Genomic DNA, 24380 nt, shown 5'->3' with positions numbered 1-24380 from the left:
CTATTATTTTCATTTTCCAACATTTTAGCTTGCAAATGAGAGAAAAATCTTTTGTTTTAAGCAAGCTTTTTGAAAGCTTATATGGCCTGTCTTTGTAGATTTTCAAAAGATTCTTACAATTGAGAATACGATAAGTCATGGGTAGATTTAGGCTTAGAGTGACTTATATTCTTTTTCTTTCCGTTGTTGGCCATGTAACACATCTTTGCCAATTCTTCACTTGAGCTAGAACTTTATCCACTTGAAGAACCACTTTCTCTTTCCCAAGATACATAAGCCCTTCTAAACTTGTTGGACCTTTTGTGGTGACCTCTTTCCTTTTCTTTCATGATCTTAAGACACTCCATCCTAATGTGACCTTCTTTTCCACAACTATAACATGTACTTCTACCATTACTTTTCTTCTTCTCATCTTCCTTTGAGGAATTTGACAACCTTTTGGATTTGTTATGATCCTTCTCTTCAGAGTACTTATTTTCTTGTTCCCATATATATTTATTATACCTTTTGATGAACAAACTCATATCTTCTTCATCGGAATCTTCATCATATTTAGTTTCACAATCACTAAACTCATTCTTTGAGGACTTTAAACTAGAAGTCTTTAGAGCAATGAACTTATTCACCTCTAACTTGTTTGACCTCATTAGTTCCCTCATGGGAAACTTCTAATGCATCCCACATATCTTTGGCAGTACCATAATGATAAACAAGATAATACTCATCAACGCCTAAAGCGGATATGAGAATACTTTGTGCTTTCCGATTATGTGACCATAACCTCTTATCATTATCATTCCATTGACTTTTCGGTTTTGGTATGGTGACACCTTCATCACTAGTCATTGTAATTTCATTTGGACCGTTGATGATTGCATCCCATATACCCTTGTCAATGGAGTTGACATGAATACACATACAAGCTTTCTAATAGCCATAATTTTCGCCGATCAAAATAGGTATTTTATTATACGCCCCTTTAGATTCGGTAGCCATTATCTAATAAGCAAATCTTAAGATCGGAAACAACTGAAGCTAGTGATACCACTTATAGAAGATATACCTAGATCTATAGGGGATGAATAAATCCCAAGTTAAAAATTTATCCAAAAATTTGACTTAGAAAAATTTATGGCACGAAAGCAAGTTTCAAATATTTTTGGGATCAAAAATCGTATAACCGAACCTACTATTGAAAAGCTCGGATATGCGTAAAGGTGTCAATGGTATGATAATAATTCACGAGTTGATTAACAACACTTTAAACAAAAAATTGAATACTCTACTATAGTAAAGGTATATCTCCAATGATAACAACACACAAATAACTAGTTGAAATAATTTATTGAACACTTTGCGTGCGATCAACAAAGTTTGGATGTTTGTATAATGTTTATAGTTCTTAGAAATCCAATCACTACCAAATGGTATGTGATTACTACAACAACACAAATTTCATAAATGATTCAAAAATTATTATCCAAACAAGATCAAAGTAATCAACAATTTGCAAACCGAAAAATAAAAGAGAGAGAGAGAGTACACAAGGATTTTTTTATGCAGTTCTCCAATCGACCTCACTATGGGTACGTCTGCCCTCAATTCGAATTCGAATTGAGATATTATTATTATTATTATAAATCTTACTTTGAAAGTGCATGTATATAAGAGATGAGAGATCAAATCCCACAAACCCTAAGTTTCTTCTTGACTCTAGCACCTCCAAAAACCTTGATCAAAGTTTGATAAAGACACCAACAATGCCGCTTCAATTCACTTGTTGCTGCTGCTTCCTTGCACGACCTCCTTGTCTCAAGGCTTTCACCTGGATGAATTGTTAAACCTAAGATTTGTCAACATGATCCACTGTTTCATGCTACTCCCTTGCACGAAACACCTAGTCCCAAGGCTTTCACTCGATCAGATCTGAATTGCACAATCTTGTCCAAAACCTTCAAACCCTAAAGATCTTGAAGGAAAACCCCACCTCAGTTTTCTGATTTGAATCCCTCAAATATCTCAACCCAATATTCTCAGTACAACAAACCTAATTGGATGTTATCAATCCTAATCTAGATGACACCCAATCAAAAAATGATTATGTGTAGTTTGATTGTGTGTATGCATAAATTGAATTAAAGATTATGAGATGCTTTGAAATCCTAGATTCATGTAGGTTTTACTCACTCTAGAAACCTTACTAGAGAACGATATATTTACCAAGTATATATATGTGAAAGACTCATAAGAAGCAAAAGGAATGGAAACAAATGCAATTTTTCAATTTTTTAATCAATAAGTTGACCTATACGAGTCATGTGTCGACCTATTCAAATCATGTGTCGACCTGTTTGGAAGCATGTGTCGACTTGTAAGGTTATGTGTTGCCTATAGGTCAACCTAAAAACTCGGCACATGAGACAAAAGCTATAGACTTTAATACTGCAACGTACGTGTCAACATGTACCATCTATGTATCGACCTGAAGTTTAAAAAAGTCATCTATATGTCGATCTATAGTCGTATGTGTCGACCTATAATGAGGATTTTTCACTTAAAAACAAGTTTTTCATGCTCAACACAATATTTTGATGCACAAATATTTTCCAGATCATTTTTAACAATGTTGAAATGCTTCCTAATGCAAGAACACTTACAGCTAGACTCAGATGATATCGTCCAATGTACATAAACGTTATTTCCTAGTTTTGACATCATTCAAGACATATCTAAGCGGAAGGATGCACTAACACTATCACCATAAGTAACTCTTCACCGATTCCTATATGGAATCATTTACTCGCACCTAAATCCTCATCATCAGACCAGAGCACACCAAAACTGGACCGAAGTTCATACACCATGATGCATGATTCATCAAAACATGCAATATCACCAAATGACCACCTTAAAATCACCATAATGCACAACATCATTCTCCATATAAAACAAGTGAATTAATTCCACAACAATATAATAAACAACATCAAATACCTCAAAACAATGGCCAAATAATAGCCTATTCACAATACTCAATTCTAAGCAACTAAATGAATGACATTCGTTCTGGCGACGTGGCGGGTTACTTGTCACCAAGGTGACACCCGTCATCGTACATGTCACCTCACACATCATCCATATGACGAGCGTCCCAACTAACTATGCCTGGGGACCATGGAGGTATACCCGTCAGGCAGCTAATGCTCGTCAGCGTCTCCAAAACCATGACGACCAGGGCTTCATTAGGGTGACGCCCGTTACCCTAAAGTAGAAACATAATCTGCGTTTTTTCCATTGAAGTTCAATTCAAAATTCTAATTTTTAATTACCATACCCAAAATTGAACAACAACAATCAGGAAAACATTATCTAGTATTTATACAACATTAATCCATCAATTAACATGCAATTCACTCATTTAATCATGTATTTGACATACTTTATTCATCAAAATCACAACTCACATAAGAACACACTTTCATACCAATTCCATCAACAAGGACACATAGCTCTCATGGTAAAACAGTGCACGGAAATCACATGACATAACACATAATCATACAATTACAAAATTCATTTCTTGCTCATCATTCATTCATCAAAAATGGAAAAATTTATGAAAAATCTAATGGAATTAAGGACTTCCCTCAACTCAGTCATGCAATCCATACCATATTATGAGTAATCCCCTTACCTTAGATTTTTCCAGGAAAAGGCCTTTAGTCTCTATCTATTTTCATTTCCATCTGGCTCATGTTTAAATCATTTGCATGCATGGTTATTGATTTATCCAATTAGATCATTCGTTTTAGCATTTCATTCATCTCATTTTGCATAATTCATTAGTGGGACAAAGGTTCAATATTAATGGATTTAACCAGTTTAAGTGGATTTTCAAGGTAGCTATTATTTGATAATTATTTGGGTTTATTTTGCATATTAATTATGGTGCGGATCATCTCTTTATCTGAGATTTATGGTTAGCAGGGGGATTGGAATGATTGCTGCTTAATTCGAAGGTTTGCTTGAATTAAAAAAAAAGGCAAAGTTGGAATAAAAATAAGATTTTATTCATTTATTGGAAATTCATGGTACAATGTATATTTCTTGAGATACAAATCAAAAGAATGGATTACAAGGAAAAGGGTAAAAAATTACATCTTTTGGATACATTTGACTTTTTGGTCAATTATTGACTTTTGGTCAACTATTGACCATTGACTCAATTTTGACTTTTGAATTTTCCTAGACCTATTCTACAAACAATTGATCAAAGGATTCATCATCATTCATATTAAATGACACGTGTCATGATTATGTCAAATGCTAGATTCCAACAAATTCTATCTTCCGTCAAGCTTCACTCCCATTACTTGTTCTTCACTTCCCAATGTTGCTTCAAGGTCACTCTTCTACTATAATGCTCTTCTTTCTACGAAGAAGAGATACACCAAGTTATACATTCATATCATGATATTAAATCATTAAAAAGTCATACAAAAGTCACAAAAAACTCAAGGATACTTAGAAATTTTTTGCACTTTGTAGAAAATTCAATACTTGTTTTTTCAACACTTTCCAACATTGATTCATGCCCAAAAATTCAAAACTTTATCCATGAGTTTACACCATTCAAAAGTGCTTTAACACAAAATCACTTCTCAAAATCACTTAAAGTCATGGAATAACTCACCAAAAATTCAAACAAAAAGTGGTGAAAACCCAAAGGCAAAAGTAGTTAATTCAAGTTAATTACTAGTGATCCTTTGTCTTATATTTCAACTTGGTACTTTTGCAAAATCCAAGCACCATTGATCTTTAACTACATATGCATCCACAATCATTCAATTACCCAATTAACCCTTAACTATCATAACTACCAAACTAACATAAAAATGACCAAACAAACACAAACTCTAACTTCCATATTCAATCAAATTTCCATTTAATCCTAACTATTCTTAACAATTAATCCAAGGGTTGAAATTGTTGATTCGCAACTAAGGATTAAACTAATTTATACCCATTGATAAATCTATTACTTAGATCATAATCCAAGGATGTTCATTCACTTGCAAAGTCTATATAAATATGTCATTTCTCACATTTTTTAACCTAGCTAACCTAACTAGAAAAACCACCAAAACTAACATAATTCACAATTAACCATTATTCTCCCACCTTTTTTCTCTCAAGTTCTCTCTCTTTTCTTCACTCTCTAACCATCATCAAAGTTCATATTCATCAATATCTAGAATTTCACATTGAAATTCTAAAATAGTGGAACTTAGTCACAATCCAATTTCAACAAACTATCAATCAATAATTCATACATTATCACCAACAATCATCATTTAAAGTTTATCAAGATTCATCAATAATCATCATCCAAAGTTCATCAATTCAAGCTTATTCATCAATATTCTACATTCAAGATTCATCTTTTATATTCATTCATCATAAAAAATAATCATCAAGCTTGGAAGTTAATTGGATTAAATGAGCTCACTCTTGAAGTATTTCGGGTTTCTCTTCGACACTCTGATTTTCAACACTAACTGGGGAAAATCTTTGCTCTGTCGGTAATCCTTTATCTCTTCCACACCCTTGCCATGAATTATTGGATGTTTACCTGTTGATTAATTTAAACCCTTATTGTGAATTAATTATTAGAATAATCACTTATTTCTACATGAGACACATAAACTTGAAAATAATGATTTTTTAATTCTTAACCATTAATAACATGTGAATATATCACTAGAAATGCTTTTTCGTCACAATTCTGAATATGTGATTATTTTTTCACGAATCATTATAACGAATGCGAATCGATTGATTCTTTATACACTATGTTCTTCACCTTTTCGCCCGATCCTTCAAAATTCGTGACTCATTTTTAAAATTTGATCGCTTATTTGGATTCCTTACAAAAAATCGAGTTCGGTGATATATAATTTGCATATTGTTTATTGGATTTTATAATTTTTAATAGATTAAATTCAAGAGCTATAAACAATTGAAGAACAATGAATAATAAACCCATAATGCACAGTATGCTGACACGTGTCCTGCTGACCTTTTTCTTTTTTCCTTTCTCTCTTTGCGTCACGTGGTGCGCCGTTACTGGTTCAACATGACATATGAGACGAAATAGAACATGAGGACAAAACGAGCTAATTCCATGCAGCATGGGTGCAACGCACATCATGTTCACATCCATCATATCAAATGCCAGCCTTATCCAACGGTCAGGCCTTCACCGTGTTGACTATCCTGATGGTGGACCATTGACCATGACTTTTTTGCTGATCAGGCTAATGGGTCGGTCCTGTGTTGCTCCCTGTTGGGCCTTCTTCTTTCCATTCACCTCTTGTTTGCTTAGTTACCCCCATTATGGATACACCAACAAACATTTCTTTGGGCTTCAATCTAACTAGGCCCAACACCTGAGTTTTCCAAGCCACACTCCTTTCTGGCCCGTGCACCCCATGCAGTGGTTAATTAGTGCTTAATTGATTCTTGTTTTTTTAAATTCTAACCACACTTTTTTTCTATATAGAAAATACATGTTAGAAATTGTTTAGATCCTATTTTAGAAATTTAATTGAATTTAGTTTAGAATTTCTCTAATTCTCCATTAGAACTCATTAGAAATTAGATTCCCCTTGATTAGTTGATCAAGTATATTCTCGATCAATTAATTACTTCGGATTAGATCTTTAACTTGAGTTCTTATTTGATAATTTAGGTCAACCATTAGTCCTTTCACCTTCTCAAAACCATAGAAAAACGCATGACAACATGGTGTTTTACCCCATTCACATTCTTTTTCTTTTTCTTATCCATTTAAGACCAAAAGATTTTTTGCAAATAAATTAAAAAACACTTAAAAAATACGATGAGAATTATGAGCCATGGGCCTTAGGAAGTGGAGAAGAATGAGAGAGAGATATTCCTACCCTTGTTCTGAGTACCTTTGAATACGGGACATAGGCCCCTGTTATTCAAAGTATTCGAATTCGTTCATAGACTTTAAAGCAATTAAAATTAAGACATTTTCCCCTCAAATTTTAAATCAATCACAATCAAACTCAATTTTCGCCTTAGGGCATCCAAAACTTTTCACAAAGGGCATGTTATTTATGTTATACTGCAATACAAACAACGCTTAAACCTCTAATGTGTGAGCATACAAGCTATGCTTAACTGCTAGAATGGGATCCAAGCGCGTCCTTTTTACCACAATACCAACAAACTCTTAAGTCTCTCATGCACGCGAGTATATAAACAACGTTTAACTGCAAGAACATGAACGTTAACATTGTCCAATAAAAACAATTAACAAATCCGTATTTTCTACCACGAACTACAGAACTCTGATTTTCTCATTGCACTATGAGAATACGTAGGCACGAGATTTTGAAATTTTGGCGAGCACACTAATTAATAAGCTTATGTTTCCCCTTTTATCATTTGCAAGTAACCTTTAGATAATAACATGCATCCGTGCAAAGAACAATCAAAATGGTTCCTGTTGAGTACAACAGATGTGAGGGGTGTTAATACCTTCCCTTTGCATAACCGACTTCCTTATCTTGTTTCTCTTCTCCTTGGATTTTATCAATATTTTACCTTTTCTTTTGAATAAATAAAGTTCAGTGTTGACTCTATTGTATCTTCGAGCGTGCGATGTGTTCAGGTATTTTTGCAGCGCGATAATGCGTTACCACCATAGCACCACACTAATGTATCCAACGTCGCCTTCACCGTCGTCGAATCAACAATTTTCTCAAACACCTTTGTATCCACACACTGATGGATATAGAACAACCCCTTATGATCATTCTTCCTCGTTTCCAGTTGCGTATTTCTTTGTGCTTCTGTTGCGTTTTTTGCAACTAGTGTGTAACCGTCATTGACGAGATCAAGAATATCTTAAGTTTCAAACAACACATTGTTAGCTGGAGATTTTGAAAATTAGGTGAAGTTCTTTGAAAGTGTTATGTTTTGGAGAACAAATAAAATGGATGTGTCGAAGCTATTTATTAAATCCTTTTCTTGGGAGAAAGGACCTTTCTTGTCCAAGCCTGAGACTTAGAAGATTTTTTGGGTCTCCACAAGTTCTCTTCGACGTAGGCGTTTGACAGATTCGAGGCTTAAAGCGGGAAAGATTTGAAATTCAAACGAAGCAGTTTCGTCAGGCCAACGCGTGGAAGCATCTGAGACACGCAACGCTTGAAAATGTCGAACGTGGCAGTCATCTGTGTAGAGTCCGTTAGGGTCGAATTGTTATAAATAGGAGTCTTAGTTTTTAGATTTCGGGTGTTCAAAATAGATATACAAAAATTCACTAAAATACTCAAAGTACCAGAGCGAGAGAAAAAAGTCTTTGCTGAAAATGTATGTATGAAGAACACCATGATTTCGTTTCATGTTATTTATTTTATGCAAGTTATTTAAACTAAAACCATTTACTGTCTTTTCTTCTGTCGAATTGCCCTTATTTTCAGTATTTCACCATCACTTTTACCTTTGCATTTACGTTTCGCCAAACTTTCATTTCCAGCACTTTCTCAAAACTTAAAACGTTTACTTCAAGTTATTTATCTTCACCTTTGCCAAGTACTTTTGTTATCTTAAAAAGCCTTTTTTTACAAAGTTACTGCCATTTACTCTTTGCCTATAAAGTCATGAATTTCGTTTAGAATTATTGTCGAAACACCTTTCACTATTCATAAACCAGAAGCAAACTTAATCATGAGTCAAACCACCATAACAATAGTTCTTGAGACACATGTCCTATGATCAATCTAGTCGATCCTGTGAGTTACCAAAATTTATAATATTGGAGGACTAGCGGTTGTTTGTCATAAATTACTAGTAAACACACATGCATCTGAATCTACCATCGATTCCAATTCTTTCTGTTGAATACTGAAAACTTTGTGTTCAAGCTACCATTTCAGCCCTTCATCTTCGTTCTTGTGTAAATCACTTCGTTCTCACCAACACTCGTGTTTTCCAAATCATGAGAATCAAGATTTGCGATTGCCTCCGATTTTGAACTTTAATTCAATGTGAATTTCATGAACATAATCAATCATACACCTCACTATACTCGTACTTCCCTGTGAGTCAAACCGAAATTTTAGATACCAATTATTGAAGTTCAAATAAGAATTAAAGAAAATGAAGATGAAAAAATGCAGAGAATAAAGAAGAGAGAGAACGAAAAATTAATACCTAGCTTTCTCAAACTTTTAATTCACCTGATCTCAATAATGTTAGGAATGCAACTTTATTTGAGTCTTATACATTGTTACAAATGAAGCTCAAACTCAATCTACTACACACTGATGCAAATGAACTTGGAATGAAATACATCTAACACGTGCATGTGTAGTCTCGCTCGCCGCTCTCAGTTTGATTCCCCGGTTGCCGCCCTCTTCTCACCCACCACCGGCCGCCATCTGCTCACCCACCACCGGCCGCCATCTGCTCATCAGTTGTCTTATGCTTTAAGGTTAGATTCTCCCTCTTTATGGATTCGATTCAGTGAAACAAAATTAGAGGTTCCATTAAAAAATTTAGGGTTCAATTTTTTTGATTTGCTTTCTTAGATTATTTCATTTTGCAAATTTTTTTTGGTTAATTACAGAATTGGTACTGTAATTTCTGTTTAGTTGCATCAAAATTTTCCATTTCTTTTAAAATTGATATCATAATTTTGTGGAAACAACCGCAATTGAAGCCGTTTCAGGAGTGGTAGTCCAGTATCTTCTTCCTTGTGGGAAATTCCGATCGGTGGAGCCTTCGAATGTCAACGAATATGGAGGCAACGGTGAAGATGAAGAAGGTTCAATGGTTCTGGACTTGGGTGATTGGTTCTGTCATTTTGAGACTGATTCTTGTTTACTTCCCCAAAAACCTTAACCTCTCATCTCGCCCGGAAATTTCCACTCCTCTCACTAGCATTCGTCGACTTGCTGAGGGTTACTGGTTGAAGCAATCATCAATGTCACCCTATGCAGGATCAATGTACCATGGCTCTCCTTTGTTGTTGACAATTCTTGGACCACTAACAGTTACAAAGATTGAAGGACAACCTGATCATCTTTTATGCAGTTTGGTTTTTGTGTTGGCAGATGTTGTCACTGCAATGCTCATTTGTGCTGCTGGTAAAAAACTTCAGGTGGCATACGGTTCGAGTTTACAATCTGTTGGCCTTCATCAGTTATCAGAGGATTCAGATGTTTTTCTTTCAGGGGAGTTTGCTTCTCTTGTATACTTGTGGAATCCTTTTACTATTGTTGCTTGTGTTGGTCTATCAACTTCTGTAATCGAGAACTTGATGGTTGTGTTAACCCTTTATGGAGCATGCGCGCGAGTAGCTCCACTGGCTGCTTTTGGGTGGGTCATAGCTACTCATTTGTCTCTGTACCCGGCAATCCTTATTATCCCTGTAATACTGTTATTTGGTTATGGCCCTGATGCTCCCCCCAGGAAATTATTCCGGCAAAGAAAAAATCTTGAAGTTGATGATTCCACCTCAAGCGATAGGAATTGTTTAGAAGATGAATTGGTAAACGAGAAAAGGGTGCGTAAAGTATTCTCATGGAGGCCAGTTGTGCTTTTTTTGTTCTGGGCTTTGCTTTGGTCATCCTACGTTTTAATCCTCTGTGGCATCTATGTCCAACAGCACGGTGGTCTACCGGAGATGTTCAAAAGATCCTATGGCTTCATTCTTACCATACAAGATTTGTCTCCAAACATTGGAGTTTTTTGGTACTTCTTCGCAGAAGTTTTTGACTTCTTCAGAAGTTTCTTCCTTATAGTATTCCATGGGAATATTCTATTGTTGATAGTGCCATTAGCCATACGTCTTAATCACCGGCCTTGCTTTCTAGCTTTTGTATACATTGTGCTTTCTTCCATACTCAAGTCTTATCCTTCTGTTGGTGATTCCGCCTTGTACTTGGGTTTATTGGGCTTATTTTCTTATGAACTCAAAGATATGCAGTATTCATTCTTCCTGTTTTCTGGTTATGTTGGAGTTTCACTTTTTAGCCCTGTGATGCACAACTTATGGATATGGAGAGGTACCGGCAATGCAAACTTTTACTTTGCTACTGCAATTGGTTATGCTTTCTTGCAGATCATTCTGGTAATTGAAAGCGTAAGCGCAATGCTTAATCATGACAGAATGCTTACAAAGTTATCTACTGCAAAGCTTCAAAATGTCAAATCTTGAGGGCTTCTCTTGAAGTATGATTTCAATGCATCTAAAGTTTCTGTGGCGTCCCTGAGTTCACTTGATCTTGATCCAAAAGAGGAAAAGTTATAACTTCCACGGTTGGACTACTTTCAATTCCTTTTTATCATTCATATGTATTGCTTTGAATGCAAAGATCTGTAGTATTTGAACGCAAGACTCTACAGGGGATGCTGGACTGGTTGCCAGTGACAAAAGTAGAATTTGTCATAAGGATAAACTTTCATGATTACTTTGTTAAGGTGGTTAGAAGTTAGAACTCTTCTTGATGGGCCATTTAAGATGTTTAGGTTGCTTCATTCTTCAAATCACAGTACAACACGTGTTTATTTGTTTGTATGTTCCAAAAAAAATCATAATTTGGTAGTATTTGATTAATGGATTTGGAGAATGGAGATACAAATCCGACACTGTTTTATCAGGTTTCAATACTCATGTTAGGTAATGATTCTAAAAAAGATATATTTTTGATATGTTAGTTTGTTATTGATGGACTTCCATGAAATTGTTTGTTTATTAAAATAAATAAATTAAATCTTGTTATCAATGTGTGATTGCAACATTCACTTTAGTGGAGTTGATTATAGGGTGCATGATTGTATAATTTCACTGAGTCTTTATTATTCAGGATCTCTTAGAATTAAGTAATTTTTAAGGCAACACATGAACTCCCTATTTCTAGAATTAAGTTGTTAGGTTGATCACAAAACACCATTATAAAAATTTGAAAAAATAAAAAGTAATGTTAAGAACAATAAAAAAAATAAATTAAAATTCATAAATATAGAACATCATAAATTTCATTTAAAATCGAATAATAATAATTTGATTTAAAATCGAATAATAATAAAAAATGAACTATCACGAATATGATGCGGGTGGATATCTGGTACCTGAAACTTCACTATTTTAGAAATACTCATGCTTCAGAGTTATTAAACAAGCCGAGGGTGCTGATTTTTTGGTATCCAATGTTTGATAACATTTTTTCTCTCAATTTTTTAATCTACTTTTTTATCTTGGTTAATGGTGTGTTTGATTAATTGTTTAATTTTTTGTATGTGATCCAACGTATAGCCATTGGCAGGTGGTCTTGGTCGGAAACTTTCTGAACTTAAACCGTGGGAGAATACTTCCCCTGTTTTGTATATTGGTCGGATTTCACATGAGTTCCATGAGAAGGAGATGGAAAGTGCTTACAGTTTTTGATTTTTTGGTTATGTTTATTGTTTATTCATTTTTTAAGATTGCTATTTAGCTGGAAGGAATCTTAGTTTATGAATTCGTCTTTTCCCAGCTTATTTTTCACAATTTGGAACCATTAGGAGATTGAGAATCGCCGGAAATAAAAAGATCAAGATTGTAAACTTGTTTTTCACCTTGGTTGTGTTTTCTTATACTTTTATGAATTATATTTTGTGATTTGATATGTTTACTCTATCTAATCACTTTGTGGTCAATGAGTACTATGATGATTTTGATGGTAATTAGTTAGTTAGTTAATTACCCCACGGGTACGGGTACCTGGTGCGGATACTGGTACCGGTATAGGATATGGTATTTAAAAAAAAAATCAAGATACGGATACGTTAATAAAAAATAAGAATTTTTTATAAAATATATAAATAGAGAACAAAATTGTTAGGTTCATAATAAAACATCACTATTAAAAATTAAAAAAAAAATCAAAAATAAGTTAAAGATATAATAACAAATAAATTAAAACACATAAATATACTATATTGATATTTGAGAAAATCATCTGTTTCATTCAATACTGAATAATAAGAAAAAATAAAGTACCACGAGTACGGTACGAGTATCCGTTACATGTGCGTATACTTCACCATTTTAGAAGTACTGAGCCCTTTATCTTTGGTTATTTATTATTGCTCCTAGTTGATCATACTTTTTTTTAATGTTTAACAAACCGGAAAATCAAGACATTTCATAGAATTTGAATCTCCGGAGGTAACAACTGTATCAAAATGTAAAATGTACACTATATTTTTTCTCTCATCAGTACACCAACTTTTTGCCTTAACTGAATAAAAAAGTGATTTTAGGGCTGTGCTACAACGGCGTATGAAACATGCTGCCACATTCTTAACTATGCACAATTGCGGAATCTGTCTTGTCTCGGTTTGGTTAAAATGATAAATGTGATTTTAATAATCTCACCATATATTTAATTATAAAGTAGGCTAAACCCAACATTAAATTAATCACATCAAAAGCTCATTAGGTTAAATAGTTGACGGATTGCAATTGGTTGAAGTGTCATTCTTAAGAAGGACCAGGACCAAGAGTCACTAGCACTTGAGATATTCCATTTGGTTGAAGTGTTATTCCTAATTTTATCTTTTCTATCATTCTGTTTAGGAATGTATAGTTTAGGTTCTTCCTCTGCTGTATTTACTTTGTTCTAACATGAGATAAAAATGTATAATGTGAAGTTTAATGAAATAGTAATTTTTTAAATGTTATGAATCTGTTGTTTTGATATATTTTGTTTATGTGATTTATTGCTAAGTATTTATTCATTTGTTGGATCATCTTAGGAGTAGCTAACATATTATTAGTTTCCGGTAATATCTAATAAATGGATTTTATGAACTAATATGGTAAAGTAGTAAGGATACATACATACATTACTTAGTCACTTAAGGTATAAAGGGTTAAAGTCATAGGGGTAAATATAACAAGTTTTATATGAAATATATTGATGCTATTGTGAGTCTTAGACATATTAAGAATAATAAGTCAAATGTGAGTTGGAGTCTTACATTGATTATAAATGTGGAGACTTGAACGTTTATAAGTGGAAAAACCCACACACATATCACTTTAAGATTTTGGGTGAATATGTGATGTGCCTCTTACAAAGATGTTGCTCCAAAAGAAAAAATCTCACAATGTTCAATGCTCTATAGTGAAAAAAATCCCTCAACAAATGGTATCAGAGTCAGGTTAAGAGCTGCAATGGGGCATTTGACCCAAGCCCACGCTAGGCGTGAGAGCTAGCGTGAGGGTGGGTGTTGAAGTTGATAGTTGTGATGTTGGAGTTTGTTTGAAGTCTCACACCGCTTAGGTTTTTGGACGGTTGAGTGACGTAGTGAATCAATGCATATTTTTATGTTCTAGAAATACACTACAAGGTTGTGTTCTGTCCTCATATGTCACGACATTTCTCATACACCACAAGGTTGAGTTCTTGCCTTCTTCTTGTCCTTATTATGAAGCTTGAATCTACTGATACTGGTACTGACTCCATCATGAGTCGTGAGATGACTATAATGATCTTTCATTTTTTTTATCCTCCCTTCTCATGCATTAGATGAAATAATCAAATGAATCATTGTCTAACATCTTAATCCATCTGTGATAAATCCTTACTCTTATTTCTTGATTCTCTTGTTTATCATCACATGACACACACTATTATTTTGTTACCATTGCTCATGTTTGCTATCCAAACTCTTGTATGTAAATCATTATGTTTAATACAATTCTCATGGAATCAATACTTTTTCTTGTCACTTGCTAATAGTTTGATTATATATACATGCACGTACAAAATAGCCAATAACTCCACAAAGCCAATCACAAATGAAACATAAAACCATTATCGATATAGTTAAATATACTAGAGAATAAGGGTATTGCTTACTACATGTGGGGAGAAGCAATATCCACTGCAACCTACCTAATCAATAAATATCCAACCAAGATATTGAAGGAACTAACACATCATAATCTTGACCATGTATCAAATCTCGTGTCAAGCATTTGAGGATATTTGGTTTATGTTAAAAGTCTCACATAAGATAATATATGGCATAAATGTGTCTTTATAAGTGGGGGAAATCCTTACCCTATAAGCCAGTTTTGTAGAATGAGTTATGTCCAACCACATTTTTTAACATGGTATCAAAGCCTTGGTTTAAGATCCGGTGAGCCACCTACAATGAGGTTTCTACTATCGAACCACCCACCATTTATTTTCACGCTCCATATGTCTAGTCCTAAGCGTGAAGGAGTGTGTTAAAAGTCTCACATCAAATAATATATGGCATGAACATGTCTTTATAAGTGGGAGTAATCTTTATCCTATAAGACAGTTTTGTAGGGATGAGTTAGGTCCAATCACATTTCTTACCAGTTCACTGTGTTTCAAGCATATACCAGATTAAGTAAGGAGGAAAATGGATTATACGGCTAAATTTATGTTGATGATATGTTATCTCACAAGTGACGCATTCAAGCTATATGATCCTAAAGATAAGAAAATAATTGTTAGAAAAGATGTGAAATTTTATGATGCGAGAGGATGGCATTGGGAAGGCCTTATACAAAATCAAAGTATATTTGTACTTTTTTTTACTCATATCAACTTGAACAAACTGTGATCATAAATGACGGAGGTGCGAAGAGATCCAATAGACACATTTAACCTCCACAAAGTTTGAATAATTTTGTTAGATTCCATGATTCTCCGATAAATGATGGCGGTGACCTTCTATAGTTAGCTCGACTTATAGAGACAAAACCATTATACCTAGAGTAAACAATGAAGGAATAACATTAGAAGAAAGCCATACTTGAAGAGTTGAAGTCCATAGAGAAGGATGACACTTAGAAATTGACATAATTGTTCATTGATAAGAAGTCTATAGACGTGAAATGAATCTATAAGATGATGCCAAACGGTGAAGTAGGAAAATACAAAGAACGACTTATGGCAAGCGGATTCCTACAAAGACATGACTTTGACTACAAAAAAGTATATGCACTTGTAATAGAATTGAGACAATTAGACTAATTCTTACAAATTTATAATTTCACAAAAATAGTCCATGAACTAGTTAGATGTTAAGTCAGCTTTCCCAAATGAAAAATTAGAAGAAGAGAAGCATACAAGTTAGCAGTCAAAGTTTGAAATTACGAGATTATAGTAAATAAGAGTAGTGTTTACGAGTTAAAGAAGACTATATATATGATTTGAAACAAGAGAAGATTGATGACTTCCTATTTCAACAAAGTTTGTTAATTTTGTAATTGAGCATGACATTTACCATAGAAACTCAAGAAAACAAAAAACAAACACAAATTGATTGCCTGTTTGTATGTTGATATGACATGATGATATGTTTTCAAATTTGACATCAATAACCTATCGAAACAAAATTATAGATAAACTTTCGTCACTATTTCAATTTTGCTATCGAAAACTAATCATCTGTGGCGAAATAACGATCACCAAACTCGCCTAATCCAGGGATCACACGAGAACTTTCATTTAGGCTTGCATCAATCTCTGATGTTACAAGTTTCATCATTGGAAATCTCTCGCAAACTGCATTTATTCCTTGTGGTGCCTACATCATATATGAAATTTACATTTAGTTAGATATATAATACTATAGTGCAAGAAATTCAAAGATGCATAAGCATAATTTATTGTGACTCACTGCTATTAAATTTAGAAAGATGATGTTTGATTCTAATACACCTTTCTTCAGAAGTAGAGAGATAGCTTTGACTGCAGAACTTCCTGACAATAATTAGATATAATTAGACATGAAATATAGAGAGTTAATTATGCTAATATAGTTTGTTAAACCTGTAGCTAGAACAGGATCAAGTAGCAACACATGACGACTTGCAATATCTGATGGTAGCTTCTCATAGATTAACTGCATCATATTGTCAGATTATGAGATAATCACTTTGATTAAGTGCTTAATTAACAACTTTTTATGCATATAAATCATATAAAGTCAACTAGTTACAATTTTTTTTTATAAAAGAAATAGAATAATAAATAAAAGACACTAAATGGAAAGATACAAAACAAATGGTTGAAGGTACACGGAATACTTAATAAGAAAAAATGTCACAAAAAAACAACAACAACACCAATCACCAAAACAAGTGGGAAGAAACACAACCCCAAACAAAGAAAATAAAACCTAAAACAAGGCAAAGCGAAAGCGCCAAACAAAGAATATGCTAGAGCTCCCCGAACAAGAACTTTGAAAGAGCAACATCATCTCCACGAGAACAACAAGAACACGCCAAAGGGAGGATGAAGACACTCATGCCACTATTGACTCAAGTGTAAGATAGGATTCTCAAGTCAGTCTGAAAAAATATGAGTTATCCAGAGACCTACCACGATACTATTTCTAAGACAAAAGAACGCTCAATTATTCCATGTCCTAACGGTTACCAATTTAGACAAGAACTCTCTTAGAATTTGGGTTAGGTCTAACTCATCCCTACAAAACCGACTTGTAGGGTGGGGATTGCCCCCACTTATAAACACAACACATGCCATATCTCTAAGCAATGTGAAACTAAATTCACCTTTCAAAACCAACACAATGAAAGTGTTAGGGGCTGCAATAAGGCAAGCCAAAGTGCCACAATTAAGATGACTAGGGGTGAACCGCAATTAAGACGGAAAGTCCAACACACTCCCTCACGCTTGGGCCTCAATGAGCCCGAAGCGTGGACGATGCGGGAAGCCCAACAATGGACTAAGACAGACTCTGATACCATCTCAAGAATTCGTGGTTGGGTCTAACTCAACATACAAAGTCGGCTTGTAGGGTGAGGATTACCCCCACTTATAAACACAACACAAGTCATATCTCTAAGTAATGTGAGGCTAAATCCACCTCTTTAAAGCCAATGCAATGAAGGTGCTAGAGGCTACAATGAGGCAAACCAAAGTGTCGCAATTAAGACGACTAGGGGTGAACCACAATTAAGGCGGAAAGTATAACAAACACTATATCATTCATAGATTTTCAAAATCGACTAAATTGCAGCATGCAAAATCATAAGCAACCCCCTAATACTAAACAAACCACCAAGCAGAGAAAACATTTGAACGAGGGTCAATGAATCTCTAGGTAAAACTACGCTCCAATTCAACCACCTGAAAATCTTGTACCAGACAACCACTACTACCTCATAGGTCACAAAAAGATGAGAGACCGACTCAAGGGTCTCCGAACAAAAAGGATAAGAGACACCTCCTAAACTAGGGTGATCCCCTCTTAAGAAGGTTCTCTCTAGTAGGAATGTGGTCCTACAGGAAATGTAAGGAGAAAATAATTATTTTAGAGGGGCTTAACTCCTCCAAATTCTAGAAAGAACCAACCTCAAAAGCGAGACCTGATAATCTCTGGGCAACTCCCGAGTGAGAAGGAAAGAGTAGGCGAATGCAACATATTAAGAACCATCTTTAGAAAAATGCCACCACCACTTGTTTGGATGAGATGAATGACTAAAACCCTTAATCACCAAGAGAATATTAGATATAAACATCTGATCATGTTCAAAGATACAAACTCTTCTCCACTTAAGATCTCAAACCCACAACTGAACCGCTAATTTACCAACTTCTCCCACCGAGCAATTTTTTTGCTCAAAGATAGAAAAGAGCCTAGAAAAGCTAAATCTCAGTGGAGCATCCCCAACCCAAGGATCGTTTCAGAACGAAGTGAGAAGACCATATCCAACTTTTAAAAGCATACTATACCGATCGGGATACCCCTCTTTGATTTTCAGAAGGGATACCCCTCTTTTTCGCGAATGAGGGGTGAGGCTTCTCTTTGATTTTCAGAAGGGATACCCCTCTCCACCGACACAGATCGAAGACACCCAACTCTCCCTCCTAAGATAGAAGAGATCTAAAATACATCATATCTAGCAGCTAAAATATCTCTCCAAATACTTGTAGCATCTGAGGTCATCCGCCACCTCCAATTACCTAAAAGGGCCAAGTTAACCACCTAAAGGTCGCGGATTCTAAGAACACCAAGATTCTTAAACTTGCACACATCAGACCACTTAACCCAAGCAATCTTAAAACCCTTCGTAGCTCTACCATAAAAAAATCACCTTTAAATTTTAACAATCTTTTTTCAAACTTTAACATCCATCTTTAAAAACGACAAATAGAAGATAAGAATGACATTAAAGACAAAATTGAGAAGGATTACTCTTCATCTCATGAATTCATACCTATGCCTCCACGAGTAGAGTCGTCTAGACATTTTAAGTTGTTTTTCGGAAGCCATCTTCAAGAGATTTATAGTAATAAATTAAAAACAACTTATGATTATATCATAAACTATGTTTAAAATTTCTACAAAATAATTTCAGAAGTGTTTATATTTTTTTTGGTATCAATCAGATATCATTTGCACACAACAAAAATTAGGGTGGATTCAAACTCATAGATCAGAAGTACTTATATTTATTTATTTAATAGATAAACTTGATTAAATAAACCACCAAAACAGATCCTTAATTTAGAAGAATAAGAAAAAACAATGTATTGGCATCCACAAACCTGTCTTCCATCTGTGCCTTGTCCAAGAATAAGTATTTTACCAATTTTGATTCCTTTACAACATGCTCTCAATGCATTTTCCATGCTTTCTCCACTAAGATCAATTCAAATAAAAAACTATCAATAAATAAGCTTAATATGCTTCATCCACCTCAAAGTTTAAAGGGTATGCATTTCTAGTACTAAGCCCTACAACTAACAAAAAAAATTCTATAATTTATAATGAAAAAATTAAGTTCGATGAGTGAAACTTCTTCTTCTAACTTAGATTAAAAACTTAAAATCAAATACCTTCTAATAACCGATACTCCACATAATCTGCTACAAAAAATCACACCAGAGTATACAGATCCTACATCCATAAGAAAAAAATTTATGAATTCATCTAAAAAATATATATTTTCTTTTACATTATTTCTAGAGTTAACAATTTCTTTAAGAACTGCATGATTGTCAAAAAAATAATTACCTGTAGGTGTTGTGACTTGTTTTTCTGTAAAAGGAAGGTGACCAAGTCCATGTTCAACAACCTAAAAAAATAAATAAAAATTAATCATGCTTCAATATTTATTTATGATAATTTTTAACATTATTTTTTATTTACACAAAATAAAACTTGTTTACCAATCTAATAAGACGATCTGAATAAAATACAAAATCATGTTTTGTAGTTCCAATGTCACGGATTAGAGTATGCATTCCTTTTATCTGTATATAAAAATAATATGAGTGTCTGAAAATAAAAAAAATAAAGAGATTAAAAATGTATTTAAATCTATTTTTTTTTATGTAAAATAGATTATGAAAGTGAGAATTATTTACCTGAAAAGTAGAACAAATGACAAAAATATTTGGATATATTTTACACAAATCATGTTGGCCAAGCTTTGTACGAATATTTTGAATTATCAAATCAATAGCAACATCATTATCTCCTCCACCAGGTATGATAATATCAGCATATTTTTTTGCTGGAAGAACAAAATCTTCAAAACTAGGTTTTACAAATCTGCAATACTGATATTTATTTTTTAATTAGTTCTTAACCAAATTTGAATAACAATGCATTAGGCTTAATCATATATATAATTAACTAACTTGGTCTAGAACATTTTGAATGTCTCTCCCATGTTCAATGGCGAGGCGTTGAATCCTTCGCGCCAGTCGAATATCAGAATCTGCATTGCTTAAACCATAATAGTGTTTTTAAGTATGTCAATATGAACAAGAGAGAAAGTTAATTATGATTTATCAAACCAACCTTCGTCAACAAAGATCTTCATGTTCAAAAGATCGCGAACACGAGAATCGTGAAGAACTAATATTCCTTCTAAAACTATGATGTCCGCAGGGTGAACCTACAAGCGACCAAACATAAAAAGAGTGTCAGGTCTAGTGTACTATTTTTTTTTTATATCAAACTAATATTCTTATGATATATTCGTGATTTTTTGAAATATAGATTAGTACCTGACGTGGAGGTTCGATTCTCTTACGACTAGTGATATTATAATTCGGTATGGAAGCTGTTTGTCCATGTTTTAATTTCTCCATACTAGAAAGCATAAGCTCTATATCGAATGCATCTGAAAATTAAGGAAGGAATATCAAATTGTTATTATAATCTAGTTGATTAGGTTTTTCAATAATTATGCTTCAAATTATGTACTTACCAGGATGATCAAAGTTATAATCATTAACATTTCGTAGTATATCATCACTCAATGAGTGGTAAAATGAGTCCTACAAAATCGTTTGTAAAAATTTGAGAATAATTTGTAACCTAGTAAACTATAATTCGTTCGAATAATACAAAACTACAGTCGTTTTGTAATCGCCAACGTAGACACACTTGATCGATTTGCATAAACAAAATATTGTATTCATTATATCACATTCGTAACATGATTCAACTTCGAACCCTAATGATTATGGAGAATTAATTACTTGATTAATGAGGACAATACGTTGATCATGAAGCTGGCTGTTTATCAAGTTGCATACAGTTGTTTTTCCGGATGCAGTTCCACCAGCAACACCTGAAATTTTTTATTTAAAAAAAAAATTAAAAGTAGTGTAAGAAATAATTAAAAAACAATTATTGATAAAGTTATAATTTGTTACCAATGAAGAAAGGTTGTTTGGGAGATGGTGGAGCTTTGGAGGCATTAGATTGGAGATAAAGCTTGTTCTTAGTGTTAAGATTCAATGCCTTTTCTTTCCCAGAATTATTCATCTTTATTAATTACTATCTATAAATCTATGGTTTTTGTAATTAATATACACATAACACTTTCATCTATGATTGAGATCAAAATAGCATAGCATATATGGTAAGGAAGACTTAAACACCTTTTTTTTCTGCTTGTGTTTTGGAAAATTAGTTAGTGTTGTAGTATTAATTTGTTTAATTTAATTAATTAGTTAATTAATTAATACTTTAATTTGTGTTGTTGGTGCTATTAGTTTCTAATTTTAGTATAATTATATAAAACATATATGACCTAAATGATTCATTTCTATGTACAAGTGTTGGATGATGATGATGGATATAATCAAGAATACAGACACATGGTTGTATATTGAATACGATTAGGGAAAAAAGATATTACATACCAATTGTAGCAAAATTGTTTACTTTTAATTTAATTTTAATTGTTTTATTTTATTGTGTGTATAACTCATAGTTAAATGGAGTTTACTTGAGTGGCAAGTTAATTACTTGCAACACAAGGCAACAAGCAAGTTCAAAGCAGTTAGTTAGGATTAGTTCAAAGCAGTTAGGCAACATAACTCGTACCCGCAGGTATTCATCCGAGTCCGCCTCGAAGTTGACGGGGAAAACCCGCTTTGATTGGGTTTGAGTTCGAGTTTGAATTTTTGCCGATTATAAAATATGGAGACGGATCGAATAATGGGGACACTAGTACCCACCCCGAATCCGTCCCGTTTATTTTATTTTGTACATTATTATTTATTTTTGATAATTTAGAATATTAAATATATGGTCAATGTTTTGATATTTTAATTTGAATTTATTATTTAAAATATTTGAAATGTATATATGAAATTTCTTTATATTGTTTTATTTTATTTTGGAAAAAATAAATATTTTTATTAAAAAAATTGATTTCATTAAATGAATGGTGGCGAGACGGGGATATCCGAACCCGTTTGGGACAGATTTAGATTTTGACTCTCCATCCCCATTTGGGTTTGGCGCGGGGAAAAGAGATTGTTTGAGGATTCGGATTTGGATTTCGGGAAAGTAAAAATCGTCCCCGCCCCGCCCCGTTGCCATGCCTATATATATATATATATATATATATATATATATATATATATATATATATATATATATATATATATATATATATATATATATATATATATATATATATATATATATATATATATATATATATATATATATAATTCAATTTGTTAATCATTCAATTAATATATACTTTCCAAAATTCACTTGCTTAAGTGTTATTCCCTCGTATCTATTTATTGTTATTTAAACCTTTCTCCTTGGAAGATTTCAACAAATTGGTAGTTTGATAAACCTTTCTTCAATGGTGAATGGAAACATAATTTTAAGTTAATTCTTAATAAATTTATGAGTGTTCAAATGAGAGCACCATGATATGGGATGCAAGTAAATGAGAGTCATATCCAGATTTCAAGATTCTCTACATGTATTAGAATCCAATGCAATTAATGCGCAGAAGGATGTTCATCGTAAGTCGAGCAAAAATGATTAGAAAGTTTATTCTTGATTTATCAGTGTATGGATTCAAACATCTTTGAAAATATTATTGAATAAGAAACCACTAAGAGTGTATATGATACGCTCAAGAAACTATATGGTAATGATGAAAAATTGAAGAAGGTGAAGTTGCAATCTTTGAGGAAGCAGATGAATGATGGTGAAGATGTTGCATAATTCTTCTTAAAGTTGGTTTTGTTAACCAATCAAATGAAATCGTGTGGTGAGAAGATTATTGAATTGTAGAAGACTGAGATAGTATTGAGAGCTTTAACTTCCAAATTTGATCACATAGTTGTGGCTATTAAAAAATCTAAGAATCTTTCTGAGATCAAGCTTGAAGATTTACAAGCCTCATTAGAAGCTCATGAGATGAGATTGAAGCAGAGAAATTCTTAGAAAGTTACAAAATAAGATCTGCAAGAAAATTTATTTAAGAAGAAGAAATATGATGCATAATAGATTAACAAAGAAAAATAAAGTGGAAAAAGAAGAAGTGGAATGATGAAGATTATGGCAATAAGTTAAAGAACCAAGTGGATTCGAACAAGAATGGTACCTCCAACAATAATAGATTTAAGAAGAAGGTCGATATGAATGAGGTGTGTTGTTATTGTTGTCACAAGTTTGGCCATTATGTAAGAGATTCCTAATTCAACAAAGAATTCAATATATGTGATCGAGAATAAACACAATTAGCACATATAGGAAACATTGATTATGATGAAGTTATGTTCATGGACAATACACATTTGACACAATATAAGACCAATGTCTTGTATTTTGATACATGTTGCATCAACCATATTATTCGAAATAAGGACAAGTTTATCAGACTTGACAAGTCGGTGAGAAGAGTCGTTAGATTTGATGATAATATAAAAATCACATCTAAAGGAATATGACACATTCTTGTGAAGAGGAAAGGAAAATAAACTATAATCAGTGATCTGTTATATACTACT

The 24380-nt window shown here is 33.3% G+C and overlaps 2 protein-coding genes across 3 annotated transcripts; one reads left to right on the top strand and one right to left on the bottom strand.

Annotated features, from left to right (window-relative positions):
• The first annotated feature begins 9181 nt into the window (after positions 1 to 9181).
• LOC127123497 (uncharacterized) lies at positions 9182 to 11761 on the top strand. 2 transcript variants are annotated; one of them, XM_051053716.1, is made up of 2 exons: positions 9182 to 9526; positions 9764 to 11761. In XM_051053716.1, the coding sequence occupies exon 2, from the start codon at positions 9821 to 9823 to the stop codon at positions 11252 to 11254; it is 1434 nt and encodes a 477-aa protein (XP_050909673.1). In that variant the 5' UTR covers positions 9182 to 9526; positions 9764 to 9820; the 3' UTR covers positions 11255 to 11761. The 2 variants fall into 2 exon arrangements, with proteins under 2 accessions (XP_050909673.1, XP_050909667.1); XM_051053710.1 differs by having other exon boundaries at positions 9183 to 9526; positions 9755 to 11761.
• A 4541-nt stretch (positions 11762 to 16302) lies between these two features.
• On the bottom strand, positions 16303 to 21914 carry LOC127123490 (uridine kinase-like protein 5). Its single transcript, XM_051053703.1, has 14 exons — positions 21768 to 21914; positions 21591 to 21682; positions 21317 to 21386; positions 21114 to 21229; positions 20905 to 21001; positions 20742 to 20821; positions 20466 to 20660; positions 20268 to 20351; positions 20113 to 20173; positions 19935 to 19995; positions 19644 to 19737; positions 16899 to 16971; positions 16747 to 16829; positions 16303 to 16653 (listed from the first exon to the last, which is right to left on the bottom strand). The coding sequence occupies exons 1-14, from the start codon at positions 21877 to 21879 to the stop codon at positions 16507 to 16509; spliced, it is 1365 nt and encodes a 454-aa protein (XP_050909660.1). The 5' UTR covers positions 21880 to 21914; the 3' UTR covers positions 16303 to 16506.
• Positions 21915 to 24380: the final 2466 nt, after the last annotated feature.

This window comes from Lathyrus oleraceus, chromosome 1 (assembly GCF_024323335.1).
Source record: "Lathyrus oleraceus cultivar Zhongwan6 chromosome 1, CAAS_Psat_ZW6_1.0, whole genome shotgun sequence".
Classification (NCBI taxonomy): domain Eukaryota; kingdom Viridiplantae; phylum Streptophyta; class Magnoliopsida; order Fabales; family Fabaceae; genus Lathyrus; species Lathyrus oleraceus.
The sequence above is the reverse complement of the archived record's forward strand: the minus strand, read 5'-3'. Positions and strand labels throughout refer to the sequence as shown.

Bases quoted from the DNA above. Each gene is read 5' to 3' on its own strand.
- LOC127123497 (XM_051053716.1), top strand. From the start codon at position 9,821: ATGTCAACGAATATGGAGGCAACGGTGAAGATGAAGAAGGTTCAATGG.
- LOC127123490 (XM_051053703.1), bottom strand. From the start codon at position 21,879: ATGAATAATTCTGGGAAAGAAAAGGCATTGAATCTTAACACTAAGAAC. The intron at 19,738-19,934 runs GTATTTGATTTT...AATTGATCTTAG, and splicing joins GGAGTATCGGTTATTAGAAG to TGGAGAAAGCATGGAAAATG. The intron at 16,654-16,746 runs GTGAGTCACAAT...TATATGATGTAG, and splicing joins TCTTTCTAAATTTAATAGCA to GCACCACAAGGAATAAATGC.